The following is a 26,453-nucleotide window of genomic DNA, read 5'->3' as shown; positions in this document are numbered from 1 at the left end:
TGCACTCTTCAAAGTGAGTATTTTTTCTGTACTATGCATTACTTTTCTCTCATTATCTGTGGTGGCTCATGGTTTTCAGCTGGGAGGGCGATTGAGTATGAAACTGGGATGTTCTATGGCATTAATTATGTTAATAAAATAGCAGGATGGTGTGTTAAAACAGGTAATAAAAAATATGTAGCTCATACCTCCCCAGAACTTGGAATGGAAATAAATATTCAAACTACTATGAGAAGTATGTGTAGACACCATTTTTTCCCTGAAAGGAAAGTGGCTTTACCCAAGTGGCTTGAGTTAAAAAGTGGGGGCTGTATTAAATTCACTGTTGCTTTTCTTTTGGGTTAAGATGATGGTGTAGTGTGGAAGACCTTGCAGTGGAGAAGGAGCACAACTGTGCTTGAAGCGAACTGAAGTTGAAGTAAGAAAATATGCCAAGAGCACATGCTTACTGTTATTTTTCTCAGTTGTGAGGCTGTGTGCTGTGGTTCAGAGAATTCTTTTGCAGTTTTTCACAGTTTTATGGGTCTTCCTGAATCTTGTCAATGAATCTTGAGACTTAGATGGTCTAGAGAGTGGTTCAGGTACAGAACAGTGTATACCAAAATGCATTAGTAGAGGTTGCAAAGAAAATTTTATAGATATTTGTACTGTATGCAGAAAAAAAATGAATAGTTATGAGGCAGAGAAGAAATGTAATGTCATGGAGGCAAATGCACAATGGTGAAACCATCAAACCCAAAGTATTTATGTGTTATTTTGTTGTGGAGGTAATTTAGTGGATGCAGCAGAGAATGAAGAGATGGAAAAAGAAGAACATGTTGTAAAAGTTATGTGTGCTTGAAGATGATTTATATGGGAAATCATTTAAATGAAAGCTCAAGAAACAGCATGAGTACAAAATATTCCATCACAAAAATTCAAGGCTGGTCAAGGTTAGTGTATGTGACTTGCATAGCAATAGTTTTTGCTTATGGAGGGGAAGTCACTGTGTTCCAGCAGCGTATGATTGGAAATGCAAGATCTGTCATCGTGCAAAATTTAAAAAAGGACTATTGTGATATTTCTTTCAGCTTAGGAAATGGTATTGCCACCATACATGATCTTCCTCTCCTGAGCATTCATGAGACCTCACCTTGAGTCCTGCCTCCAGCTCTGGGGCCCCCAGTACAAGAAAGACATGGACCTGTTGGAGCAGGTCCAGAGAAGGACCACAAAAATAATCAATGGGATGGAACACCTCTCCTGTGAAGAAAGGCTGAGAGAGTTGGGGTTCTTTAGCCTGGAGAAAGCTCCAAGGAGACCTTATTGTGGCCTTCTAGCACTTAAAGGGAACTAGAGGAAAGATGGTGACTTTTCACACAGAACTTGCACCATAAAATTTACATCCTGAGATTGCATCCAATCACGTGACCCACTACAGTGAAGCAGAAAAAAAGATTACCAGCTTCCCTACTAAAGTCACATGAAAAGTTTTTACTCCATACCCACAGTCAATATAAACCTTTTAAGGGTTTATAACCTTTAGAGACCATCTTATTCTATCCCCCCTGCCACAGGCAGGGACATCTTTCACTTGATCAGGTTGTTCAAAGACCCATCTAACCTGACCTTGAACAATTCCAGGGATGGGGCATCCACGACTTCTCGGGGCAACCTGTGCCAGTGTCTCACCACCCTCCACCTAAAAAATTTCTTCCCTATGTCCTATCTAAGTATACTTATAGTTCAAAAGCCTTGCTCCTTCTTGTGTCTCTACAGGCAGTGGTGAAAAGCTGCATCGTGCTCACATAATACATCTTGTATAATGTACACATCTTAAAACTCAAGTTTATCATTGTCAAAAGCAGGCGGAGTAGTAGTCTACCACCCAAGTGTCCTACTGTCTCTCTGGGAGGCATCCCTAGAAAGCACGGTGGTTATTGATATTTCAAGTGGTTAAAGGATTATTTTCCCCAAAAGAATTAATATTTTGGAAGTGACGCATGAAGGGGCTTAAGAATTTAAATATGCAAGTATAGTATGTATGGTGTGAAGTGTGGAGAGGCAGGAACACGCCCATCAACCAAGGGTGTTTTGTGCTGCATCGCTGGTGTAAATCTCCTAGTGTGAGCTTTCTTCCTGCCTGTTTGAGAATGCTTATGGTTCCCATTACTGCCATAATTTTGCTCCTAAGCAGAGAGTCAAATGAGGAAAAGGTGAAGAAAAGGGGTAATGGTCAGGCATTCAGTCTCGTAGGTGAAGAGGCTGACTTCTCTTCCAATGATGATTCAGCCTGGAAGGACAGCATCTCTTCCTTTTCATAGGCTCTCTTTCATCCTTTTCTTCTTAGTCTTCTGTGACAAATAGAGTGAATTTAAGTAAATCAAGACAGTATGTATGGTCTGACCTGCCTGTCTTTCTCCTATTCTTTTAATTTTTACATCCAAGAATGCTTTGCTTTTTGTCATATCAGTCTACTGCTGTGTGGGATGAAGGGGCGTATGGCTCAAGATCAGGGGTAAGGGCAGCCAGGGGGATGGAAAGGTGTGTGTCGCTACAGACCACCAAGTCAGGAAGAAGAGGTGGGTGAAGCCTTCTTTAAACAACTGGAGAAAGCCTTCTGTTCACAGGTCCTGGTTTGCATACGGAACTTTTACCACCTAATACCTCCAAGGGAGGTAATGTAGCAAGACCCAAGGGATTGAAGATTTTTCTGGAATGCTTTTGTAGGATGATTTTCATGCAAGTGCTTAATGAGCTAACTAGAGAAAATGTATTGCTGGATCTGCTAATCATGAGTAGGCAAGAAAGATGAATGGCAACCTTGGCTGCAGTGGCAATGGATGAAGTTGCTGAAGGCAAGCAAAGTAAGTTGCAGGTTAAAATATGCTCTGTGAGAGTGAATGTAGGCAGGTTATCTTGGTCAAGGGTCTAGTAAAAGTATAATAAACATTTTTGATCTATTTATTTTGTAACAGTGGAGTGAAAAATAACTGAATTGTGTATATCTCTAGTGTACACAGGGAAGAAACCTTTTTTATGAAGTAACCTAGAATTCGCATAGATGCTGTGCATTAGTTTCTAAATAGCAGCTGTTTTATTTTCCTGCCAGAGTAGAACCCAGAAAAAAAATAGTGCATCTTGCCAGTCAGATTGTGCTGTTCTTTGGTGACAAAGAAGTGAGTTCCTGGCAAGAGGTAGGTAACTTCTTTGTTGGTGTCTGATGGAATACCAATAACTAGGAAAAATAAACTTGAACTACTTTGAAAGTTCTTTAAATATCTTTAAAATTTCTTGCTGTTAAAGATTTTTTTGATACTGACATCTTGTCCTGTAGTGTTTTAAATTTTTGTTTGCTTTTAAGATATTTCTAATGTGAATGAAATCTACTAGTTGCCTCAGATGTGTGTATGTCTTGCTTTGAGCCTACATGGTACAACATTTCATGTGCATTTGATAGAATGTACTGAAATAATCAGAACTGATATTACATAGATGATAGAATAAACCATAAAGAAGGCTCAAAAGCAAACTTGTTTAAGGACAGCCTACTCAGGAAGCTACGAAACTACTTCACAGGAAAAGTTAAAAATAACCACTCTTTTAAAAAAAAAACAACTTAAAAAAATAGTAGGTGAGCTGAGGATGATTAGATTGTAAGCTCTCTAGGGCAGACGTTTTTGCATTTCTGCAGAGCAGCAAATGCAAAGCACCTTAGCACCTCTAGACATTACACTAAGTTAGGTAATTATCAGAGCTAGGGTAGTGATAACAATAACTCTTAGACAACTTAGATGGCTCTAGTCATGGGCGAATGAATTTTTGAGAGAAAAAAAATAGCTTGTCCTAGGAAAATTTTTATTACTTAAAAAATGAGGGCAATGCTTCAGCATGTCTAAATCTATTCCTAAAGAACTACCCTTGTGATCATAAGAGGGGTCAGGAAGTTGAGAGAGCAGTAAAATGGTATTCCTTTAAAATTCAGTGTCTCCTGAGTGTGATCTGGTTGTGTGGTAAACAGTGTGGGTGTGTGTATATATCAGATGTTTCAGTACCAGACTGGAATGGAAGAAGAGAAATTCACTTTTCTCCCGTGATGGTGCAGTTGCTGATGCTCACCAGTGCTGTTGGTCCTAAGAGTCATGCCAGTCCCTTCATCCTGGTAAACAGGAACCTTGCTTGCTGCATGTGGTCATTATCATTTAGCATTATGTTGCCAGTGGAAATATATTATGATTTAGCAGCAATTAAGAATCACTGGTTATCGGTCTCCTTCTTCAGACAATTGGGGAGTTTCTTGCCCGAGCACAGCAGTTTCAGGTAGGCTGAGAAAGATACTTGCACCCTGTGGATGGCTGCCTCTATGCAATTAGACTCCACCTTCCTATGAAGCCTATGTTCTACTGGATCTAATTGTAGCCCAGAGAGGGGAGAGGAGGTGCTTTTCCAAGTGCATGAAAGAGGTTGTGCAGAGCAGCATGGAGTGCACAGACTTTGCTCACTTGCAGTTTGTTTTGTTCCAAGTGAAAACACTTCAGATTGTTAGTTTAGGCTCAGTATTTAAAAAAATGAAAACAAGCCTAATCACTCACCCACTGGGTGAAACTTCCATGTTGACACTTTGCTTCCTCTGGCCTCTGAGGGCGGAGACACTTATACAAGAAGTAGAGTACATAGGTGAGTGTAGTTGAGTGTTGAATGAGCCCAGCAGTGACTCAGAGCTGAGAGAGGGTGGTCGTGGCATCCTCAAGAACTAGTTAACACTGTGGGAGTAGAATGAATTTTGCTAACCTTTCTTTTGATCAATTCATAAGACTTTATGTCATGTAGTGGAATATGATTCAGTCTGACTTGACTTGTAAAATTAGAATATCACTGAGTAAAAATTAGCTTTACAAAACACTTTTGGCTTGAGTCTTTCTGACCTCTGATTTTTCTCTCCACTAGGCATCTTTGTTTCTGTCAAGTGCTTTCATTACTGGCTTTCAACTTGATTGACACCAAATTCAGGTGACCCTTTGCTCTTTTGAGGAGACTTTGAGCTATATGCTTCCACTTTTAACTACATGGAAAATCTGCCTCTGTCTTATAGGATATATTACAGTTGTACCTTTTTTTGTCATAAGTTCCTCTTGCTTAGAATTGGCTTCAGTACCATGCTGATGGGTTAGACATCTTGAAGTTTTATTAAAAACCTTAATGATTTGCTGAATGGTTGTGGTGGGTTGAGCTTGCCTGGATACCAGGTGCCCACCAAGCCGCTCTATCACTCTGTTGGACAGGGGAGAGAAAATATAACAAAAGGCTTGTGCCTTTAATTTATTGCCAGTCAAATCAGAGTAGGGTGCTTATAAATAAAACCAAATCTGGAAACACCTTTGCTCCAGCTCTGCCTTTTTCCCAGGCTCAACTTCATTCCCAGTTGTCTCTGCCGCTCCGTCTTCCACATTCTCTTCCTCTGCTCCAGTGTGGAGTCCTTCCCACAGGAGACAGTCCTCCACAAGCATCTCCAATGTGAGTCTTTCCCACGGGCTGCAGTTCTTCATGAACTGTTCCAGTGTGGGCCCTTTTACATGGGACTGCAGTCCTTCAGAAACAGACTGCTCCTATGGGTCCATAATCCCTGTCAACAAACATGTTCCAGTGTCAGCTTCCCACAGGGTCACAACCTCCTTTGGGTGCATCCACCTGGTTCTGCGTGGGGTCCTCCGTGGGCTGCAGGTGGGTATCTGCTCCAGTGTTAACCTCCATGGAGTGTAGGGGGACAGCCTGCCTCACCATGGTCTTCACCACAGGTTGCAGTGGAATCTCTGCTCCAGTGCCTAGATCACCACCTCCCTGTCCTTCAGTGAGTGTCTGCAGGGTTGTTTCTCTTGCATATTCTTGCTCTTTTCTCCAGCTGTAGTTGCTGTGCTGTTCCCTACCGCTCCCCTCTTCTGAAATATGCTATCATAGAGGGGCTACCAGTGGATCCATCTTGGAGCCTGCTGGCACTATCAGACACAGGGGAAGCTTCTAGTGTTTTCTCCAGAAGCCACCCCTGTAGCCCTCTGCTACCAAAACTTTGCCATGCAAACCCCATATAATGGCTAATTTTCGTTGTGTTAAGGTTTTAATGTTCACTCAACAATGAAAAATTTTTGCTCACTGAATAGAGAAGTGTGTTTTAATGTGAAAATGTTGGCAGTTGAGACTTACCTAACACAATTTTGAATGGATACTGTGGATGACAAGTGTAAGGTAAATAATCTTTTGGCTATTAGCAGGATTTATTTTGCTTTACCGTATTAATTTTAAAATGGCTGTAGTTTAATCAATATAAACCTGGCATAAGCTGTTAGTTTTGCCTGAAAGGCAGTTTTGCTCACTACTGGCTGCTTACTATTGCTTGGTGCTGTTATTTGGCTGGATGGTGGAATTGCGTTTGTTGACTGCAGTGCCAGTTAATGCTACTTTAACAGATTATTGAAACTGCAGCGCTCAAAGCATGTAGCCTAATTCTACTATCTTAGTTGTTTTGCGAGTGACTGGGGACATCTTCTGCAGTACCTGTCTTACCTATTCATTGTAGGGTGGTTTGAGTCTGGGGAGTTCCCTTGCTCACCACTTTTAAGTGTAGACTAAATGCTTCGTTTCACGGTAGCTAGTGGTTAGTAAGATGAATCTCATCCTTTTGTAACAATGGGTGGCTTTCTTGTTTTGGTTTATGTTTTATTAGCTTACAAAATGATCTAAACCATCAACGTTCTAATGATTCAAAGTGGCTTTTATTAATGAAAAGTTGTAGTGTTGGCCCATAATACTACTACTAATGATAATGTGGTAGCGTGCTGCTTTAAAGAAAGAGAATGTCCCGTGCAAACCTGTGCTGTGCGTCTATCTGCTTAAATCGGCTTTACAGTTAGGAACACAGGTAAACATCATGGCGTGGGTAGTTTGAGTCATGTTTTATTTCTAAACTGTGTTTGTTTCTAATGCTAATGTAGTGTTAACTCTGTTGTACAGACATGGAAGTAATGAAGCCTTTGATTGATGAACAAAATTCAGATGGCATCTCGGATGAAGAGCATGAAAATAATTTCCTGCCAGTTGAGAAGCATTATCAGCTTGATAATGAAGAAGGCATTACGTGTGTATAACTCTTAAGTATCAGATTTTTAAAATTTGTTGGCTCTGACTTGTTTCTTATGAGCAGTTTACTGAACGCTTAATGGGTTTTCTTGCACTGTGGTGCAGTTTTGTGGTTATACGTCAGGACTTTGCATAGTTCTACCAATAAGCAGCCCATCTTCAGTAGGTTCTTTATTATTTGGAAAAATATTCCAAGGTCTCTATTTGTAAAGTGATTGGGTCACTCAAAATACAAGCTCTGTTTAAAGATAGCTTTAATTTTATTTTTTAGTAAAGAAATTTAAGAAGATTTTGAATCTCTTTGTTAAAGTTTAATAGAGGAATGTGTAAAGGATTTTTTTTTTGTTCTTTGATAAAATTTTGGCTGTTGGTCTTGTGATTTGCAGCCAGTAGTTGTTTTGAATGTTATAGATTCTAAAATAGAATTGATGAAACTCAGTCATTTTGACTGTGAGGCAAGAGGACAATAAAAGTGCACAAGGAGTAACCTTTCACAAGCTCCGGGAAGGTATTGAAGATCAGACTTCTGTGTTCTGTTTGAGGGAGAACGCATGTAAAGATGAATAAGAACATGATTTGTACGTGCTGGACATTCTTTAAAATAGCTGGACCGCCTGAAAGTGGTTGATGCTCACAATTTATCTCTTTATACATAAGTGATAGAGGGTGTGGGTTTGTTTTTGCTTTGCCGCCCCTAGTCTGAGTGTACTTCTAATGTGACTTTTACATTTTTGTCCTCAGGTTTATACAAACACTTATGCACCTCCTCAAGGGAAACATTGGAACTGGGCTTCTTGGTCTTCCACTTGCAATAAGAAATGCTGGCATTGTGGTAAGAATTCGGTTATTTTTCATAGATCAGAAAAATCATCTAGAAAGGTCTACAGTTTTGTGTCTGACCCTGAATAGCTAAAATCTTGATAAAATCTTGATAAAATCACTACTGGCTTCAACAGAGTTCTGTTCTACTTTTGTTTGTCTTAGTCTGGTAAAGTTAGTATTGAATACTAAGATATATTTTTTTTAAAAAACTTACTACTTCACCTTGAAGACTTTGTAGCAAGTGTTGTATTTTTGCTTAGCCAAAGCGTTTTCCCGGGGAAAACAAAAACTTTGTCAGAATAAAGAAAGTTTTTGATTCACTAGGACTCCTATGGTGTCCCATGGGAATTGTTATTATTGGGTTGTCTTATCTTTGTCCAGACTTCTCTAGAGTCAGATCATATGTCCTAGGATGCAGTATCAGCTTGTTAAATCAATAATGTGTTTCTGCAGAAACAGTGTGTAGCACAGCTTGTTTGTACGTGGTAACAAACAATACATTTCCTAAGGCAGGGTACATATAATTGAGTGAAGTTTTCACTTTATGACTAAATAATCCTGTGATTCTTTATTACAAGATGTTCAGTTTAAGAATGAAAGTTTCATGTGAAAAGAAAGTAGCTTTTGTGAACACTTTGGTCGAACTTATGCTCTGAAACAAATAATTTGAAGATTATGTTCTACTTGTAACAGTAGAAGTTACTAGGGTTTTTGCTGTATTCATCTTTTTTTCATACTGCACATCATCAATTCTACTATTGTAAGAGGAAGAAACCTTTATTGTCATTACCACTTTAAAGTGGTTCAAACCACTGTTTTGAATTGTGAAGTATATGCAGTTTTCTCTCTTGACAAATACTTTTTTTGGCAAATATCTTAACAAAGCTATTAAAGCAGTGAAGTTCTTTGTGCTCATTTGGTATTAGGCTTGATTGCCCCTGGGTAGCCTTCTGTCAAGTAGTGAACGAGAAGTAAGGAATTCCATAAAACTTCAGCAGCAAATTCCCCTGGGGGTGGGGGCAGGGAAATCAGTTGCATAAAACTTTATATTCTTAATTTCTTTGCTCTTGTTTCCTTCCTTCCTTTTTTTTTTATTTTCATGTCAGGTTGGACCTATCAGCCTGGTGTTCATAGGAATTATATCTGTTCATTGTATGCACATCTTGGTACGTTGCAGTCACTCGCTCTGTCAGAGGTAAATGTTAAACAACTCATTTTGTTGCTGAGTTTGAGTATTTTTTTTTTTTATCTTTTCTGATTTTAGGCTTATGAAATGTGCTGTTGCTGTAGCAGTTTCTTCTCTTCAGAATGTTGTACTTGAAAGAAACGGCATTCAGATTCTTATCACGCAGCTATGCTTTGTGCAACATTACTTTAATACATTAAAAAAAATACTTGTTCTCCACTCAATACACAAAATTAAGTTGGTTTAACTTGTGTTCCCCAGTATCCTGCTCCCAGTCTTTGCTGGCAAATAACCAGGTCTTTATCATTGGAGTTTTAATTACTTATCTTCAGTCTCTTAGTCCTTCTTTATCTTCATAGCTTCTGAAGCTTTATAGCTTTGAAGTGTGTCCAATTTCTAAATAACCAGCTTATAAGAGCTTTAAAGGAATAAAGATAAACTAAGAATTGCTGGTAATATCTTTCATGATTACCTGTGAGCTTTATCTCTTTGGATTGTGACACCTTGATTCTTCCAAATTTTAGTGCTGAAGAAACACATTAAAATGATGCAAGTGAGCAGATAAACACTAGATACTCAGCCAAGTGATGTGTACAATACTTGGGGGGAAGTGGTGAATCAAATTTGACTGATAGAATGTTTTCATTAATAGTGACTTTTATTAAACATTTTTTCCTCTTTCTGTCAGGAGTTAACAAGAAGCAGTGGGAGGGTCTTGTATTTTATAACTGCAGTGAAGTTTTTGAACAGAATAGAAACACAAAACTGTCTGTGCCCCTGTGGCTGGAAAAACTAGATTGTCAGTTTCCTGTGATCTTGTACTGTGAAGGGATCCTCTGAATTCTTGACTTTTTCCTCTGTAGTTTTGAATGGCCTGTGAAGATGTACATAGAACTGATATCACTGAAATAACTGTGATGGACTGCTTGTCTCACAAAATCTGTTAAATCTTGTTCAAGTGTTGAAGTTCTTTGTGTCTTTTGGGATTAATTTCTTAAGCTGATATTTTAAAAATCAATTTTGGATTAATTTATCAGGAAAATTGTTCCATAAGAAACTGATTTAGTACTGTTGAATTAGGAGGAAGCAGCATTATGGTTCACATGCTTGTAGAATGCTGAATAGCACTTCCTGGGGGAAAAGAAGCCTAAACCAGACCTCTGAAATTCAGCAGCTGCAGAATGGTACCACAGTTGATTAGTTATTATAATCCTTGAAGGCCACGAGCCTCCCTCTTCCCCCCATCCCCCTTAGTTTCTAGTAACGCTGTTCTTTCTTCACTCTTTGATTTTAGGATGAAAAAATCCTCACTGGGATATAGCGATACAGTGAGTTATGCCATGGAAGTGGGGCCACTGACTGCTCTTCAGAAACGAGCTTCTTGGGGACGGTAAGTTTGCATTAGAATTTTATTAAATAAATTTATTATTGGAAATGAGTGGCTACACTTGGACTCGTTAGGAGATTCCCTATTTACTAAGATGTAACTTGCTTTAAGAACATGATCTCTGTTCTTGAAATATTTTTGTGCAGTGTGATTTGTTATTTCCTGCAGCCAGCTTGTAGTGTTGACATGGGAGGATTTGAGAGTGTTTCTCTGTTAGACATTTAAGTTTTCAGTTCTACAGGACCTGTGAAGAAAAGGATTCTGTTTAACAACATAGGAAGAGATGTGGTATAACCACACATGCGTTCTGTTTTGTCTAATGTAGTGACGTAATTGGAGTTTTCATTCTCTTCTACTGTAAACATGTTTCTCTGCATCAGAGTTCACTGTTTAAACAGTTTGACACTGCAAATGTGAATTACTTCAATATATTTATTCTGAAAGGAGAAATATTTACTATTTTTTGCAGTGATGACATGTTGATATTAGTACCTTGTTGCCTCTCTTTAGTTACTTTATCCCTCTTTATCTTTATCTTTATCCCCCTCCTTTAAAAAAGGCTATTTTTTTCTTTGCCATTTTTTGCTGGATAGCTGTTCATGGAGTTCATGGTGTGACAACACAGTAGTGAAACTCAAAACCTCAGACATGTAGTTGAACATTAATTTAAAATGGGTTTTCCTTACTTGAGGGAGAATTGTTTTTTGTCCCATTATTTTCAAGGATGCAGCATCTTGCATTGTGTGTTTTGGCTACTACTTTGTTTCAAATGAGAAAAAGATGAGCTAGTCTTTTAAGATCTTTTGTGATGACTTCATAGGAGTAGAACAGAACTCGATTAGAGGGAAAATTGGTTTGTAGTGAAATATAATGACAGTTCTGTACTGCACCGAAGAGTTAAAAGCCACAAATGGCAATTTGATTTCCAGAGACACTCTACTGCAGCAAATCCATTCTCTGAAGCAGATCTCTGCTGTATGCCTCACTCCAGAAAAGAGTTTAGTCACAGTGTGACTTCAGGCCAATGTAGTATGTTACATATTTAAAAAACAATCTGAACCATAGTTTAGGGTGTTTTTTCAGTGAGATACAGCGTCTGAATGTGTATTGGAAGACATCAATACAGACCCACTTAGTAATATGTGAAAATGTTTGTTACCTTGAATTACTGAAGTCTATGTAACTTAGACTGTATGAGATGTTTGATCTCTGGTCCTGGTGAAAAACTGATGTGTTAGGGAGGGGCTAACGGACCCCAGCAGAATTTATGTGTGTGTTGAATATGTCTGTTGTTTATATTGGTACCACATTGTTAAAACTTTGAATTTAATTTTATGCCACTTTAAAATGTTATTAACTTCTTTTTCTTTTTGAGAAACTTCTGTTACTCAGTGTTACCTTAAAAACCAAACACGTACAACCCCACCTTGTTTTGCCATAAGAGGAACCTATATTCCAGTGATTAACGTGGCATTTGAATCTAGCATTTTGACTACTGTAGAAAGGAGTAGTAATTGACTATTAGGTAGAAATTGTTTGGAGCCTAAGTATAACGTGTTTGTTTTTTCTTCCTCAGGTATATTGTTGACTTTTTCCTAGTGATAACACAGCTGGGATTTTGTAGCGTTTATGTTGTGTTCTTGGCAGAAAACGTGAAACAAGTGAGTATTGTTACTGTATGGAAACAGTTACGGTTTTAGATTCATTTTTTCTCACTTCTATTTCCTATCCTTATGAAGTCCAACAGAACTACTTGTAAAATGCAAAGCTGAGAGATGCACAGAATGGATTCTAATGCGGTTTCCACAGAAGAGCTTTCGGTTAAAAGGGGCAGTTTGCAAGGTGAACTAAATTCAAACCTTGTGCAAGTGTTTGTGGCTTCATTGCTATCTGATTTGTTAAATTTAAAAAGTAATTTGTGGAAATTATAGAAAATAGGACTGAAACCTGAAAGTGGTCTAGGAGACAGTTGTCCCTGTTGTGGATTTTTTTTTTCTTTGGTGTTTTTTTAGTTTTTTTGTTGTTGTTTTTCTTTTGGGGGGAGAAGGGGTGGTTTGGGTTTTGTTTTTGGGTTTTTTTTGGGTTTTTTTCCCGTCTTCATGTCACTGGAACATTTCTTTGGTTCTTTTTTAGTTATTTCCCTTTCCTAGAATGCACTTGTCTGCCACAGAATCCATTGTATCTAAACTAGCTCTGACTTTTGTTCTTAAAAATGCCTGTCATTTAAAATTCTGCAGCCTCCTCAGTACTCAGTTCCAATGCTTTCTTATCTGTTAGACACCTTCTTCTTTGTAGAAGCTTAAAATTTCTTATCAACATTGCAAGTCCTTTATTTCATGTTCTAGTTTTAAGTAAATTATTCTTTTCTATTTGTCGGTATCTTTTATATTTTCAAACATTTTTATCCTGTCTCCCCTCTACCTGCTTTCACAGGATAAAACTTTCCCAAGTTTTATCCTTGAAGTTGGTGATGATACTCTAGTTGAAGTTTTGCTCGTGACAAGTAGAGCTTAACGGTTATTTCCCAGATTTTAGAGTGTAATCCAGGCTTGACAGTATAATGGTAATTTTGCAGGAGCACGTGATTGCTGCCTCATGATTGACTTGTGATCCACTGTGATCATTTGATCCTTTACTGCAGAGCTGCATTGTAGGCAATTCTTACCACTTTTCTCTCTGTACAGATGTTTCTGCTGACCCATAGAATCCTTTATTTTTCCTTATTGGGTTGATTTTTGACAGTTCTCAAAGTTGAATTTTAATCCTATTCTTCAATATTCTTTCTTTTTCCATCTGTAATAGGTGTTTAAATCCTGCTTACTGCATCATGGTTGGAGTCGATGATCCTGTGGGTCTTTTCCACCTTAGTGATTCTGTGATCATCTGTTATATCAATGAAAATACTATAGCACTGTGCATGTAGCATTTCATTGGTTTTACTGTAAATACTATTACATCTATAATGTGTAGTATTAAATATGTGGGAACACATTTCAATATGCTATAGGTTTTTAAATAGGTTGGGTATTAATTTTTAGAAAAAGAGATTCATTTGTGCAAGTTGATGTATTGAAGGATGTCTAAAAATCAAATGTTTAGTCATGCTATGTTTATGAAAAAGTCAGTTAAAAATAGCAAATGAATCCCCACAACCACGAATGTCTATGCATCTTGCAGAAAACCCCCAAACCTTCCTTTAAACCTAACTGCCCCTTTTCTCCCTTACAAACATCCATCATTGACAAAAGCAGACAAACCCATGGCTATAACTTTCATGACAGTGGCTCCTGCTTTCGTTCAGTTTTTTTGTCTCTAATTCTCCATTCCTTCTAAGCTCTTCTTTTTCTCATTGGTGGAGATTTTTCTGTTGATGGAGTCCCTGGTATCTCCTGGTTCTTCCTCTTTGCACACTGAGCAGTTGCCATCAGCAGTTTGTGTGTCTGAGCAGGTGGCCCACGGGTGGTCAGCCAGTGCAGGTTGGCTGCTCAGACAGGAGCCACAGGCACTTTGAGTTTGTGGTGCTCTTTCTTCCGATGGCTTATTAAGATCCCAGGACTCTACCGATGTACCCTGCTGTGCTTCCTGCTCATAAGATTATGGTTAGTCACTTGACATAAAGCTAATGAGCATGAATCTGGGCCTGTGTCTAAAGTACCCTTCTTTAATTAGCGAAGTGAGTGAGGAATAAGGTATGGCAGGTTACTGAGCATTAATCTTCCATATGGACTCTTATTCTCCCTAGAAGATGGAATAAAGGTGCCTTGGCATTGCTTAACTTACTTTAATTAGGAAGAAGCGTGTCCCGTTGGGCAGTTAGTGCATAGAAGATAGTATTTTTTTTTCCTCTCCTTGCAGATGAGTATACTGTGTTAAAAAAGTATTAAAAGGTCTACAGATAAAGATCCTATAAGACACGGCAAATTTGTATATTTGGAAACTGGATATTTTGTAATTTGCATATTGGAAAAAAAATCCCAAACTCAACAACCGTAAAAGTGACAGTTCTACTTAAATAATCTATCTCAGTACCTTAGAATCCTTTTTTGCATCTGATGTCCTTTTGCTGGCCTTCTGAAGGAGGGGATTTTTATTGCGTCCTTTGTAATGTAAGTTCAAATCAAAACCTTTCCTATCAAATATGTATCTGATCAACAATTTATTATATATTTGTTTTGACTATAAGTCAAAGATGAGACTGAACACTTAACTGATCTGGGCTTTGTGGATTTTGAAAAGAACAAACCCCAACCTTTTCAGGAAACTTTTTTGCTGCCTTCTGAGTTGAAAGATCTTACAGAAAAACAACCTCTGCCAAAGCAGTAGCTATAGAGACCCATGATGTACCCGGGTAAGGAACTAGTCATCAGCAATTCAGAAGTTCTGCTTTCAGGTGTATTTGATTTAGGTTGACCTGTGTTTTTTCCTCTGGGAGGGTGAGGGCTGTGGTTTCTTCTTGGCTACTTTCTGTTGTGGAAATCTGTCCTGTAGAGGGCGCCAAAGAACACATTGTTACTACTCTAAATCCATTGATTATTTGGGGTAGTAGAATGAGGAAGGTGAAGAGAGGGAATGGGAAGTGAAGAACTGAGATACGGGAAAAACATAGTAAAAAAGTTACTAATGACACTCCTTGACCAATATCTCTGCATTATGCTCTGTACTTTTAATATGTTTGTGTGTTTGCAAACTAACAGTCCATAGGAACCTTCAGCGAGATCTATTCTTTGATATTCCTAATTAAAACTAGTACCAAACCAAACCTGTTAGTCTCTTCCTTCACCTTATTTTCTATTTCACAGAACAAAAAAAAAAGTGGCAAAATGTTTTAGAATGGTTCTGGCACATGAATTGAGTATTTGTGAGTCTGCACTATTTTGAGGTGACTATTTAGTTAGACACACAGTGGTGCATGTGAGTCTAAACACTTACTTTAACTTTTGAATTCTGTGAAATGTTTGATGTGCCATGCTCACTAATGGATAGCTTCTGGTGTTACATCTTTTCTAACTGGAGTCTATCGGATTATAACAATGTTGGCTGCATTACATTAAGAATTTTCCAGATACTTTGTGCTATAAGACCCTTTTTCCAGTTATGTCAAATTTCAAATCAAGTTTTTCTTAAGAAGTATTTTCCTAAGGCACAGAATAAACTTAGGTTGGTGGAGAGAGTTTCAGTTAACTGGGGCAGGGTACAATAAGGGGCTTATAGGTGGTGTCTGAAATTAGAGAAGAGAGATGAAACTGGAACAAAGAGCTTGAGAATTGACTGCAGGAAGACTGGAGCAGTGAGCACACTGGGACAAGAAAAAGAATCTGTTCTCAGAAGAGCATGGTCCCTTTTCATGCTAAAGTTATTTTGCTTTTCTTGCTTGAGAAACAGAAGACCATAAGTCAAGCGTCTTGGTATTTGTCAGCTTGCTCGTGAATATTTGCTGAGTTCTCTAAAAAAATGATGTTTTCTCATTGTTTGCTGATAAAGCTAAAAAAATTGAAAGCATCTCCTTGCTGTGTGCGAGAACTTTATTAGATGTTTAGTACTTTGAGGATGACCCATAGGTGGGATGCTACATAATGGAATTTTGATTTTTTTCCCAGTTTTTGTAAACAGTAAAAGAAAAAGAATCCCTAAACTTAGGAGGTTTTACTTAGACATAAAACAAGAAGTGTTAAAAAAGTTGCAAAGCTGGGTGCTGAGTAAGAATGAAATACCAGAACTAAATGAACTGTGAAACATTTAATTTGTATGCTCATGCCAAATTACAAGATTACAATATAGCGTTTATCTGTCTGATAATGTACTGGGTTTGTGCTAGATTTTGCCTAGTGTTTTGTGCTAGATCTTGGCTGTAGCTCCGAGCTGAAAAAAGGAGGAATTAAGAGGAACCAATGAGTTCAAAGACTACTGTTTTGGTCCCACTAGATCTTGAAAAGTTCATAGGCAGCGTGACAGGAGTGGGTTTTGGGATACAGGCAAGGAAACAGTAGTCTCGATTGAAGATGCTAAGGAAATGGAATTATTTCTTGCTTCTGAGGTAGTTCTTTTAAGTGTGTTCATCAGTTTAACTGAATTTTCTGCAGTCACTAGTTGTGCATCGGTTGTTTTCTGAGTGCCTGACACAAAAATCCAATAGCTGGATTTGCAAACATGCTTGAACTTCCTGAATACAGTGAGTTAGTGGATGCTGTGCTTATGCTGTGTAAATGAGACCTTAGGTGAAGCATTCTTGGAAAGGAAGCTGTTTCAGGTATGACACCACCATGTAAGTTAACGCTTGAATAACTGAAGTGACTTCTGGTGAAGTTGCCTCATGACTGGGGACATCGCTAGCTATTGCTAGTGACTTCAGTGGCTGTGTACTTACTTTCTAAAATGATAGTGGTATTTCCTCACGTGGTTTAGGGAAATGTTTGTCAAACTCCCAGATACAGGCGTGATGAGTGCAGTGCTAAGTGCAGATAATGTGTGTTCAGACTGGAACTTGAACAATGTTTAGTGGGCTCTGTGACATACACAAAACAATATGTATGTGTGCCTTTTACAAGAACAGATCCATTGGATGCATAAGCAAGATTTATCTAAGTTGTCTGATATTCAAGTGACATTTCAGATCATGTTGCTTTGTTTAGGAAACAGACTGCCATATGCAGTGATGCACTAGCAGAGAACAGCAGGAGAGTGAAAGTTATTGTTGTCCAGAAAGGAGTCTGAGATTGTATTAATTCTAATATTTAAGAGACTAGGTTAGACAGATGGTGAGTCATAGCCTGTCCTAACACAATCAGCAGTAAACTTGCACTGGGTTAGACTGCTTCTGAGGAAGAGTTTTTTTTTTAAAAAAAAGTCCTCCTGCTGCTTTTTATTTTGTTACTTGTTAGAATGTTATCTGATCGTTTAAAAAAAAATCTAGAAAGAAACACTTTCAAAATGATGGGATGGTAATGTTAGCATGCACCTGAACAAATCAGTATAATCTCATCTTCATTAGAGTTTTTCTCTGTTGCTCTTAACTGTCAAATCTCCCACAGCCAATTGTTCTGTTCATGAAGGGAGAATAGTAATCCTTACATTTTGTAATTTTTGCATTTTATTTTCCTATTCAGCTTTCTTCTACCCATTTGTCACTCCTGCCTGTTCAGCCTCTCCCACAACGTGAACCTTTACTGGGTCTTATCTGGTGTGCCTCTTCCAATCAGTGTAACAAATCACTGTTTTGTTTTGGCTCAGAATATGGTATGTGGTATGGCTATTTCCTTCAGCCCTGCCTAAACCTATAAATGGTTTTGTCCTGACTGCCATTGTTCTAGCTGCTTTATTGATATGAAGTTGATTTAAAGATATATATATCCCCAAAAGGAAATAAACTGTCCTCCTGGGACTATAAAATATCACTGTAAAATATGTGCCTATAAAATATCACTGTAACTGAGCCGGTAATATCAGTTACATGGTATATGTAACTACGATGTCTTGATGCCCCAACTTCTTTCCTTAAACTGATTTTCAAGGAACTGTGGGGTGAAGGGTTACCATGCTTACAGTATTGTAAAGCAGCCTACAGTGTTGTAATCTGTTATAGGAATATAACTCATATCTGAAACGTGCAGGTGGGAGGTTGGAAGCTGGAGTCAAGGAGTCACAGTCCAATAGTTTTAGTTGGCTGTGTTTGGCTGATTCTGCACCAATATTATTTTATCTGCTGATGTTTGTGGAGAGTTTATGTGCTGCTGTAGTATGTCCGTTTTCTGGGCTTTCCTCAGCATTTCTGCATAAGTAAAAGGCAGATTATTATAAAGGCGTATGATCATGCTTACCTAATGGAACGTGGAGGTGTGATCTCATCTTAAGCTTCTCATGAAGGTAGCTGATCACATTAGACCTAAACTTGAATAAAAGTATGTGGAATATTTTACAGTGCATTTTCCGGCTGTATTAGCTATTTAACTCTAGTTGGATACCTAATTGGAATTTGGTGCTTTTAATAGAAAAAGAAAACTAATTTTGATTTTAGGAACTTTTTCCTGGAGTTTGTGTATACAAATGGGATGCCTCTGTCTTAAGAGAAAACTGAAGTGATTGAGTGCTTGAAATTATTTGAGTAGAAGCTGTTTTATACTGTGATGTTTTAAAAAATGTATTTTAGAATCTGAACTGTATCCTGTCTGCTGTTATTTCTCTTTTTTTTTTTAAGGAATAAATATTTTATTATTCCTTTTCCAGTCAAGCTTCAGATACTTGTATGAATTTGAAGGCATGCCAGATTAAATATTTATTGTAGCTGAGGTTTTCAATGGGGCTTGTATGCTTGTATCATATTGTAATTCTTAGAAAACCCTCTTAGATGTCCTTCTGTGCAGAGCAGTTCCGGCTGCCTGCAAGTGTGTGCAAGCAAGTAAACATGTGAGATGATTGTTGGAGTGAATGGCTGTTAAAGTGCTTGTTCTGTATTTCTATTTTAAATATGGTGGGACTACAGGAAGCTTTACTTCGTGTGGCATTAGGGAAGAAATTTGATTAAGTGTTTAACATATTGCTTGGCAAAATGGAGTTACTGTAGCTGTGCGAATTCTCTGGAATTTAGTTCTGATGTATTTAGCTCTTCATAGCTTTCCGGAAATGTTATCTTAATGAAAACTAACAGATGTTAGATGTCTTGTAAGTGACACTTAAAAGTTGCAAGGTGGAAGCTGTTAGGGTTCCTGTAATGACAGGACAAGGGGGGAATGGCTTCAAGCTCTGCCAGGGGAGATTTAGGCTGAACATTAGGAAAAAATTTTTCACAGAAAGGGCCATTGGGCACTGGAACAGGCTGCGCAGGGAGGTGGTTGAGTCACCTTCCCTGGAGGTGTTTAAAATACAGGTGGATGAGATGCTGAGGAGCATGGTTTAGTGTTTGATAGGAATGGTTGGACTCGATGATCCTGTGGGTCTTTTCCAGCCTAGTGATTCTTAGATTCTGTGGATCCATCTCATTTTACCAGACTCTCACTTTCTGAAAGAAATCTGATCTAAACTGCTCATGTGGATTTCTCTTTAGTCCCTGGTGGGATAAAGGTGCTCTCAGCGCTTTTAGGTCCAAATTTCATCATTTGTCTTAAGAATTTGCTTACAGTGCCTTGTCTTCCTCTCTGCACCAAGGATATAGGGATCCCAAATACCTGACACTCAGCAGGGAAAGCAGAGGACAATTTCTCTGTAGAAAAACAGGAATGTGACTGTATAGTCAGTGTGACCACTATTTGACACTTTTTTGTTTTTTTCTACAGGTCCATGAAGGATTCTTGGAAAACAAAACTGCTCCCATAAATATCAGTGCCACCAGCAATTCTGAGAAAAGGAGTACTGATTTACGAATATACATGCTGTGTTTCCTGCCATTCACGATCCTTCTGGTCTTCATTCGTGACCTTAAGAGCCTGTCCTTTCTTTCATTGCTTGCCAATATGTCCATGGCTGTCAGCCTGGTGATCATTTATCAGTATATTGTTAGAGTGAGTTGAAAAAAGTTTATTATCCTTTTTTTTTCAGTGTGATAAGTTGCATTTGTTGCATGTGGCAGTTGGTCTGTGATAGATACATACTAACTGACAATTCCTGAGAGGCAGAATTATCTTCTGTTTAATTGAGGCCTCTTAATTTAAGGCAGTACCTTAATGCTTGAGACCTGAACATGGACTTTTAAAAGAAAGGATGGTATTGCTGCACTTAAGCGGATAAAAATATGTATTGTAATGACTTGGAGTTGTTGGGTTGAAGGGTATGTGAAATTTTGTGGGTTGCACGCAGAACTTACAAGGGTTTAATCTATGTCAGTCTTTTTGTTGCACCAGAAGAATAATTTCAACAGCAGTGTTTATTTCTAATATTTATCCAGCGCAGTCAGGAAAAATTTAAGACTTACTGTTTAAGAATACATATTGCAGGCTTCCATCTCCTAAGTTGCTGTGTTTTCTAGCTTGCTGCTGTTTTATTTGGAAGCATTTAATAATGGAACAAATTAAGCAGATGGCTGAAAAAAAAATCATGTGTAGAAACCTTTTTATTTTTCTTTCTTCTAATTTTTGAAAAGTGTTTTGAAAAGGCACTATTGCACACGCAACGTAGGTAAGTGTGGAGTGCCACTATTGTTTGGGAAAGCTTTAACGTGTGTCATCAGACGAGTGGAAAACAGGAGATGGGAAAGGGAGGCAGAAAAGCCAGGGCGAGGTATTGGCTGGGTGACAAGGCAGAAGTTACATAGAAGAGATTGGGGGAGATAGAAAGTAATTAATTGTTCTGCAGGAACTCAGCTTGTACTAAAAAGATTTTCTTTTACTGTCTGTTATGGTTAAGAAGAATAACTGTGCTGGATGAAAGCAGATTAGAAAATGCGGTTCTCTGAGAGTTTACAGAAGATTAAGGTTGAGGTGTAAGCTTTGCCTTTTGTTTTAATCGATACTCACTTATATGTACCGGCATGATACTTCAGGTATGTCCATGCCCATTTCTTGTGTCAGTAATGTGAACCTAGAATAAATATATCTGCTAGTGTCTATGTGTGTGTGTGAAAGTGGCTAAAAAAGTGTATAAATGACTGAGTTTGGGAGAAGAACTAGGAATTGTAAATAGCAATGTTCATCAGGCCACTGTCAACACATACTGAGTTCTTTTCTGTAGTATAATGTATCAGTCACAACTGTAGGAGCAGCTAATGTGCTTTACATACCACTGTTCTGTTTTATTTTCTTCAGGATATAGTAGATCCTCGAAAACTGCCTCCTGTGGTTGGCTGGAAGAAATACCCACTGTTTTTTGGGACTGCAATATTTGCTTTTGAAGGAATTGGTGTGGTAAGTGCCTTTGCTGACTCTTCTAGATGATGGGATGTGGGCAGTTTTACTCCTGTTGTTATTTTGTCATTTTTGTTAAAGCACTGATCTCCCATGTTGATATAAACCCAATTAATTTATCTTGTCAAATAAGGTAAAAGTTGAAGGCACAGCATCCCCATCAAGGAGAGTTTGGTGAATACCAATTGCTACTTAGACACTTAACATGTTCCCAAATTGCAAGAATGACTTTAGTTCCAAATAGATTGTGACAATAGTGTTATAAAAACTAGTATCATGGCACACTATATAATAATATAATACTCAGCTAATAATATGATGGTACTGTAATTATAATGATTCAGCAGCTCAGATTTAGGTTATGAGTGTGAAAATAGAAACTTATTCATCCTCCTCCTTTTCCTTTGGGATCACAGAGGACAAAGTGATTTATTAGAAACGTTATCATTCTTCTTGCTTTAGACTTGCTAATAGATGTGACTGGATAGAGATGGAAATGATAGGAAAAAAGATAGAAATTTCATATTTTTTTTTATTCATGACCTTCTGACTATGAACCGCAATTCGTCATTGTTTCCAGAAAGTAGGCAATTAAATAGATTTATCAGCCTGAAAATCTGGTTTTTAAAAGTGGAACTTTTACATGTCTCATTCACTTATTACTGTTTCTAATGGCTTTCTGATTGCGTCTAGCACTAGCATCCTTGTGAAATGGTTTGCACTTTTTTCCATATGGCATATTTCAAAAAATAGCCAAACAGCCTTCAGGGAGTGGTGGGTCATAATGCTTTTAAACTGCTAGGAAATTACTGTATGTGCTTTGTTGGTTAGTAGTATAATTACATACTTCAGCAAATGTTACTGTGCACTTAAAAATACCCAAACAATTCCTCCCTTTCCTCCTTCAAAAAACCAAACCATCTTGCAGTTAATCTGAAGTGTCTATTGTTGACATAACACAGGAGAGATTTCAAATCTCTCTTCTATTCTGGCATTTTCAGCTCCAAATTAAACCAGGATGTTTCACCATGCTACTGTATTATCACTGCCAAAGGAACTGCATAGCAAAAGCTTTAACTCCTGTTCTGTGCAGCAGTGTGTTTTCACACACAAGGTATGTGGATGTAGTGACTGTGAATCTCCATTTCTCTGTTCTCAGCTTTTACTCAAACTGTGAACTGACTGATGCAGCGGTTTGGCTACTGTATATCTCAGTATATCTGGACATATGTTCTTTTGCCAGGTGGAAGTTCCGTCACAGGAAATCGGTTGTTTGTCTGGGATTGTTTGATGGTTACAGGTCTTGGACAAATAGCTTGTGCCCAATGTCAGACAGATGGGCTGTACTAAGCTTGTTGCTCTTAAATTGTGTAGTCCATCTGCGACAGCCTGCACTTGCTGCGTGTGGGTAGATGGAAGTCACGTACAGTAGGTCTGACGCATATTCCAGTTCTATTACACTTGCTCATGTACTGTGTAGCACACAGGTGTGTATTTGTAGCCAGGAAATCCTCAGTGAGAGTCCTGTGAGTTTCAGGAAAGTGTGGAAGAATTACCATTTGGTAGCGGTAGTTTATTGCATTATAGTTAGGGAACTGATTTATGGTAGTTATTTTCTGGCATGTTATATCCCACATTAAACAGCTCGTTAAATTTACATTAGCAGTAGTAACATTGACTTCTGATGTAAACCTTTGAAGAACTGCCCAGCACATTGTGCTTGGTTAAATCCCTGGTTGTTACTAATGCCACCTTTAAGGACTCCAAACTTTTTTCCTTCTTTTATTCAAGACCGTAGAATCACAGAATGCTTTGGGTTGGAAGGGACCTTTAAACATCATCTAGTCCAACCTCTCTGCAGTGAGCAGGGATGGGATGTAAGGTAGGGTTCATTCGAATTGTACCATTAAATATAAAAATGGTGCTTGATATTATTCAATATTAGCATTATACAGTCATCTAATGTATTTCTTTATAGGCTATCTCTGTTTCTCACTTGGTCATAATTCGCTTACTCTTGAAATCAAATGAGGAATGCACTTTAGTTTTTGTTACTGGTGTTTACAAATTAGTTAAATGTTTATGTTCATTCTGGTTTGATATACTTTGTCCATGTGTATATTGCACAAGACCATTAAAATAATGTGGCTGCCTTTACAAATTAAAACTAATGCAAAAGTGAAAATCTAGAGTTTAATGTTACTGTTCCTTATGTGTGGAATTATATTAATATGTCTCTGCTTCTCAGGGATATTTTCAACATGCAGAATGTTTGCAGTGCATTCCTGTGCTGTAGTTGTGTGAGCTATATAGAAGATTTGAAAAAAAAAAAAAAAATAAATGCTTCTATGGATTTGAATAATCAGAACTAAACAAAGTTGTTGAAGCATAAAAGACAGACATTTCCACTTTTCTTAGTTAATATTTTTTAAAGTTCTTGGTGATTGCTTTAATTGATAACTAGTTATTACAGCTCTGGAAGTTACCATTGTAGACTGAACTGTGATATGTATGTATGGGTGTTTATGAGCCCTTGCAAATGTGATGTGAAACATGATAGTTTAAAATTCTATCACTGAGATGTAATCTAATGTGTTTTAATTCACATTACAATGGATTAAGAATACTGGCATGGTCAGTTCTATAGCGGATGTGTGGTGACTTGTTATCTGATGTCTGTCATTTACTTTCATTCCTATATTCACGTGGTTGAATTGTTCTGGTAAGAAAAAAGGGCCCCACCATTTAATTAGGTGGGCTCCTTAGTCTGCTGTCTCTGACTGCAGGCACTCAAAATGGATTTACTTAATCTTGGTCTTGTTAGAAACTTGATTTTAGATTTTTTTCTGGAATGTCTTGCAAATAACACTTACTACTGTCAAACTGTCTGAGCATTGCATTATAAACAACCTTAAGGTCTTCATTTTATCAGAGAAGTTGATGATAATTGATTCATTTCTTGCAGTAAACAGTTATAACTGTAGTAACAGTTATAAGGCCTGTTTTTTTCTTCTTTTCCTTGATTCCAAACATGCATTATGCTTATTATTGTCTGAGAGCTGCTAGATTGTTGAATGTTACAGCATATGAAAATTCTGGGGTTTTGGGGCTGGTTAAGTCATCTTAAACAGAACCTGGCAGGGGAGGAAAAATGCCCTCAGTGTGGTTTTTCCACCACCATTGTTCTGTGTAAAATGGTTTTTCCTGCATTAAATACTCTTCCCGGAGTATTTAATGATTGGCAAATCAAGTAGAAGAATAAATTATCTATAAGATGCACTATAAAAAAGTACACCTTAGCCAGAGCAGTCAAGAGGATTTATTTTCAAAGATACTTGAATTGATTTTATTTTTATTAATGGGGGAGTGGGTAATGTAGATAGAGAGTAATTGTCAGTTTATCATGCTATTCTCAGTATGGAAACACATTTGTCTGTTTTCTTTGAACCAAATAATGGACTACAGGGGAAATACTCTAGCACTGATTTTTTTTCCCCCCATTGTTCCAGAAATATTTTATGTAGTGATTTTTTTCCCCTTTAATTTATTACTTCTCATTACTTAAAGTATGACTGTAGTTCTTTAGTAATTCTATTAAAATTAGTGAGACTAATTAAACAGACAGCTCTAAAGTCCTGCTCACTATGGGGAATGTGATTCGGGGAGGTGCGGTGATTCAGCAGATTCCTAGTAGGTTTTTTGATCTTGGGAGATCGTATTTCTCTTTTAGATGGTGAGCGTACAAACATGGGTTTGTCATTAGTTTAGAACTTACTATTATTACACAGATTGTCTCTGTGTAATAAGAAAATCAACTGTATGGAAGTAATTTGGAGTATTGTTTCTTTAGCTGTTATTAATCCCTATATGAATAGACTTTAAGAACCTTAATTTTACTGACTTGTGTCTGTAATAACTCAGAGAAGGAAAGATAGCCTATTTATAATTGAAATATAAAATCTCAAATAAACTGAAGACAGTGCCTAGAAATTAGTACTCTTTTAACACTTAGAGCTAAACATTTCATCAGTGTAATAAATTTTGAGATATTTTAATAAAAATAATATAATCAATTCATCGTTTAATTAATGTGATGAATTGAGCTGTTCACATCTGCCTGTGAGATCAATTTAAACTCTTATTTGATGGCAGATTTGAACAACTGCTGAAGTCCAAGCAAGTTGTTAATTTGTTGTTACAGCTACCGCAGCAGAAATAAGTGAGTGCTATCAAAGGGCTGAGTAGTGTTAAGGCATGTTGCACTGAGGGATACTTGTAAGAGGATTAAAAACCACTGCAGTCTGTTGCTTGTGCTGTTCATTTATTTGCTCCCTGTTTGAGCCGTTTGTAAAAACAGGGTCATTGTGGTTTGGTATAAGGTACATTCACAATTTGCAGCGGGGACTGGCAAGCCAGGTGGTGATGATCGCTGTGTGCTAACAGGAGGAGTTGGCAGCAGGGTTACCCTGTGATCCCTTAATACCGAGTTAGCAAACAGCAGTGGAGAGCTCAGTTCTGTCAGTCTGGTGTTTATCATTCATAGTGTTGAGAGTTTATTTGGGATTTTGACACTTGTATATTAAGATTCTAAGATCATCAGGGTGATCTTGTGAAAATCCTGTTGACTTGTGGCATTGGTGTATTTTGAGGGACAGTAGTAACAACAGAAATGCAGTATCCCTAAGTGGTTATTACAGACCATTTAAGGTATTTCAGTTTGTTTTAAAGGTTTTGGTTCAGAAGGCAAAAATAATTGATTAGGGGATGAAGAAAATGTATATTCAGGCTCAGCCAAGCTTTTTTTAGTACAGGGCTCTGTTGGGGATGGGACAATCTGGAGCTGGTTCTTGCTGTGGGTTCCCTGTGCCAAATGCTGCTGCTTGGCAACTCGTGGGGCTGGTGTTCAGGCCACAGAATAGAAGAGAGTGCCAACACTGCTCCTTGATTATAGAAGCTGCAGGTGATATAATGGAAGGAATGTGTCTTTCACAGAACAAGTAACATTATTTTGTAAGAACCATGTTTGAGGGCCTCTTTCATATTCCAAGGGTGAATAGGTCTGTCTTTATAATGAATGTGGCATTTTTTTATTATATTGATATATAAGAAGTTGTGGAGA

The 26,453-nt window shown here is 37.8% G+C and overlaps 1 protein-coding gene across 3 annotated transcripts in view; it reads left to right on the top strand.

Annotated features, from left to right (window-relative positions):
- The window catches only part of SLC36A4 (solute carrier family 36 member 4), a 108,806-nt gene that overhangs the window by 6,639 nt on the left and 75,714 nt on the right, over window positions 1-26,453 (top strand). For 2 of the 3 annotated variants that reach the window (XR_011339717.1, XM_069883409.1), the window contains exons 2-8: window positions 6,985-7,108; window positions 7,852-7,942; window positions 9,039-9,127; window positions 10,413-10,508; window positions 12,082-12,166; window positions 19,772-19,996; window positions 21,236-21,334. Coding sequence is in view for 2 of the 3 variants with exons in the window: in XM_069883409.1 (XP_069739510.1) it covers window positions 6,985-7,108; window positions 7,852-7,942; window positions 9,039-9,127; window positions 10,413-10,508; window positions 12,082-12,166; window positions 19,772-19,996; window positions 21,236-21,334 (809 nt within the window). In the remaining variant the exon portion in view is untranslated. Of the gene's footprint in view, window positions 1-6,965; window positions 7,109-7,851; window positions 7,943-9,038; window positions 9,128-10,412; window positions 10,509-12,081; window positions 12,167-19,771; window positions 19,997-21,235; window positions 21,335-26,453 lie in introns of all 3 variants that reach the window. The other variant, XM_069883411.1, reaches the window with a different exon arrangement.

This window comes from Phaenicophaeus curvirostris, chromosome 1, assembly GCF_032191515.1.
Source record: "Phaenicophaeus curvirostris isolate KB17595 chromosome 1, BPBGC_Pcur_1.0, whole genome shotgun sequence".
NCBI lineage: Eukaryota > Metazoa > Chordata > Aves > Cuculiformes > Cuculidae > Phaenicophaeus > Phaenicophaeus curvirostris.
This window is presented reverse-complemented; position numbering and strand designations above follow the sequence as displayed.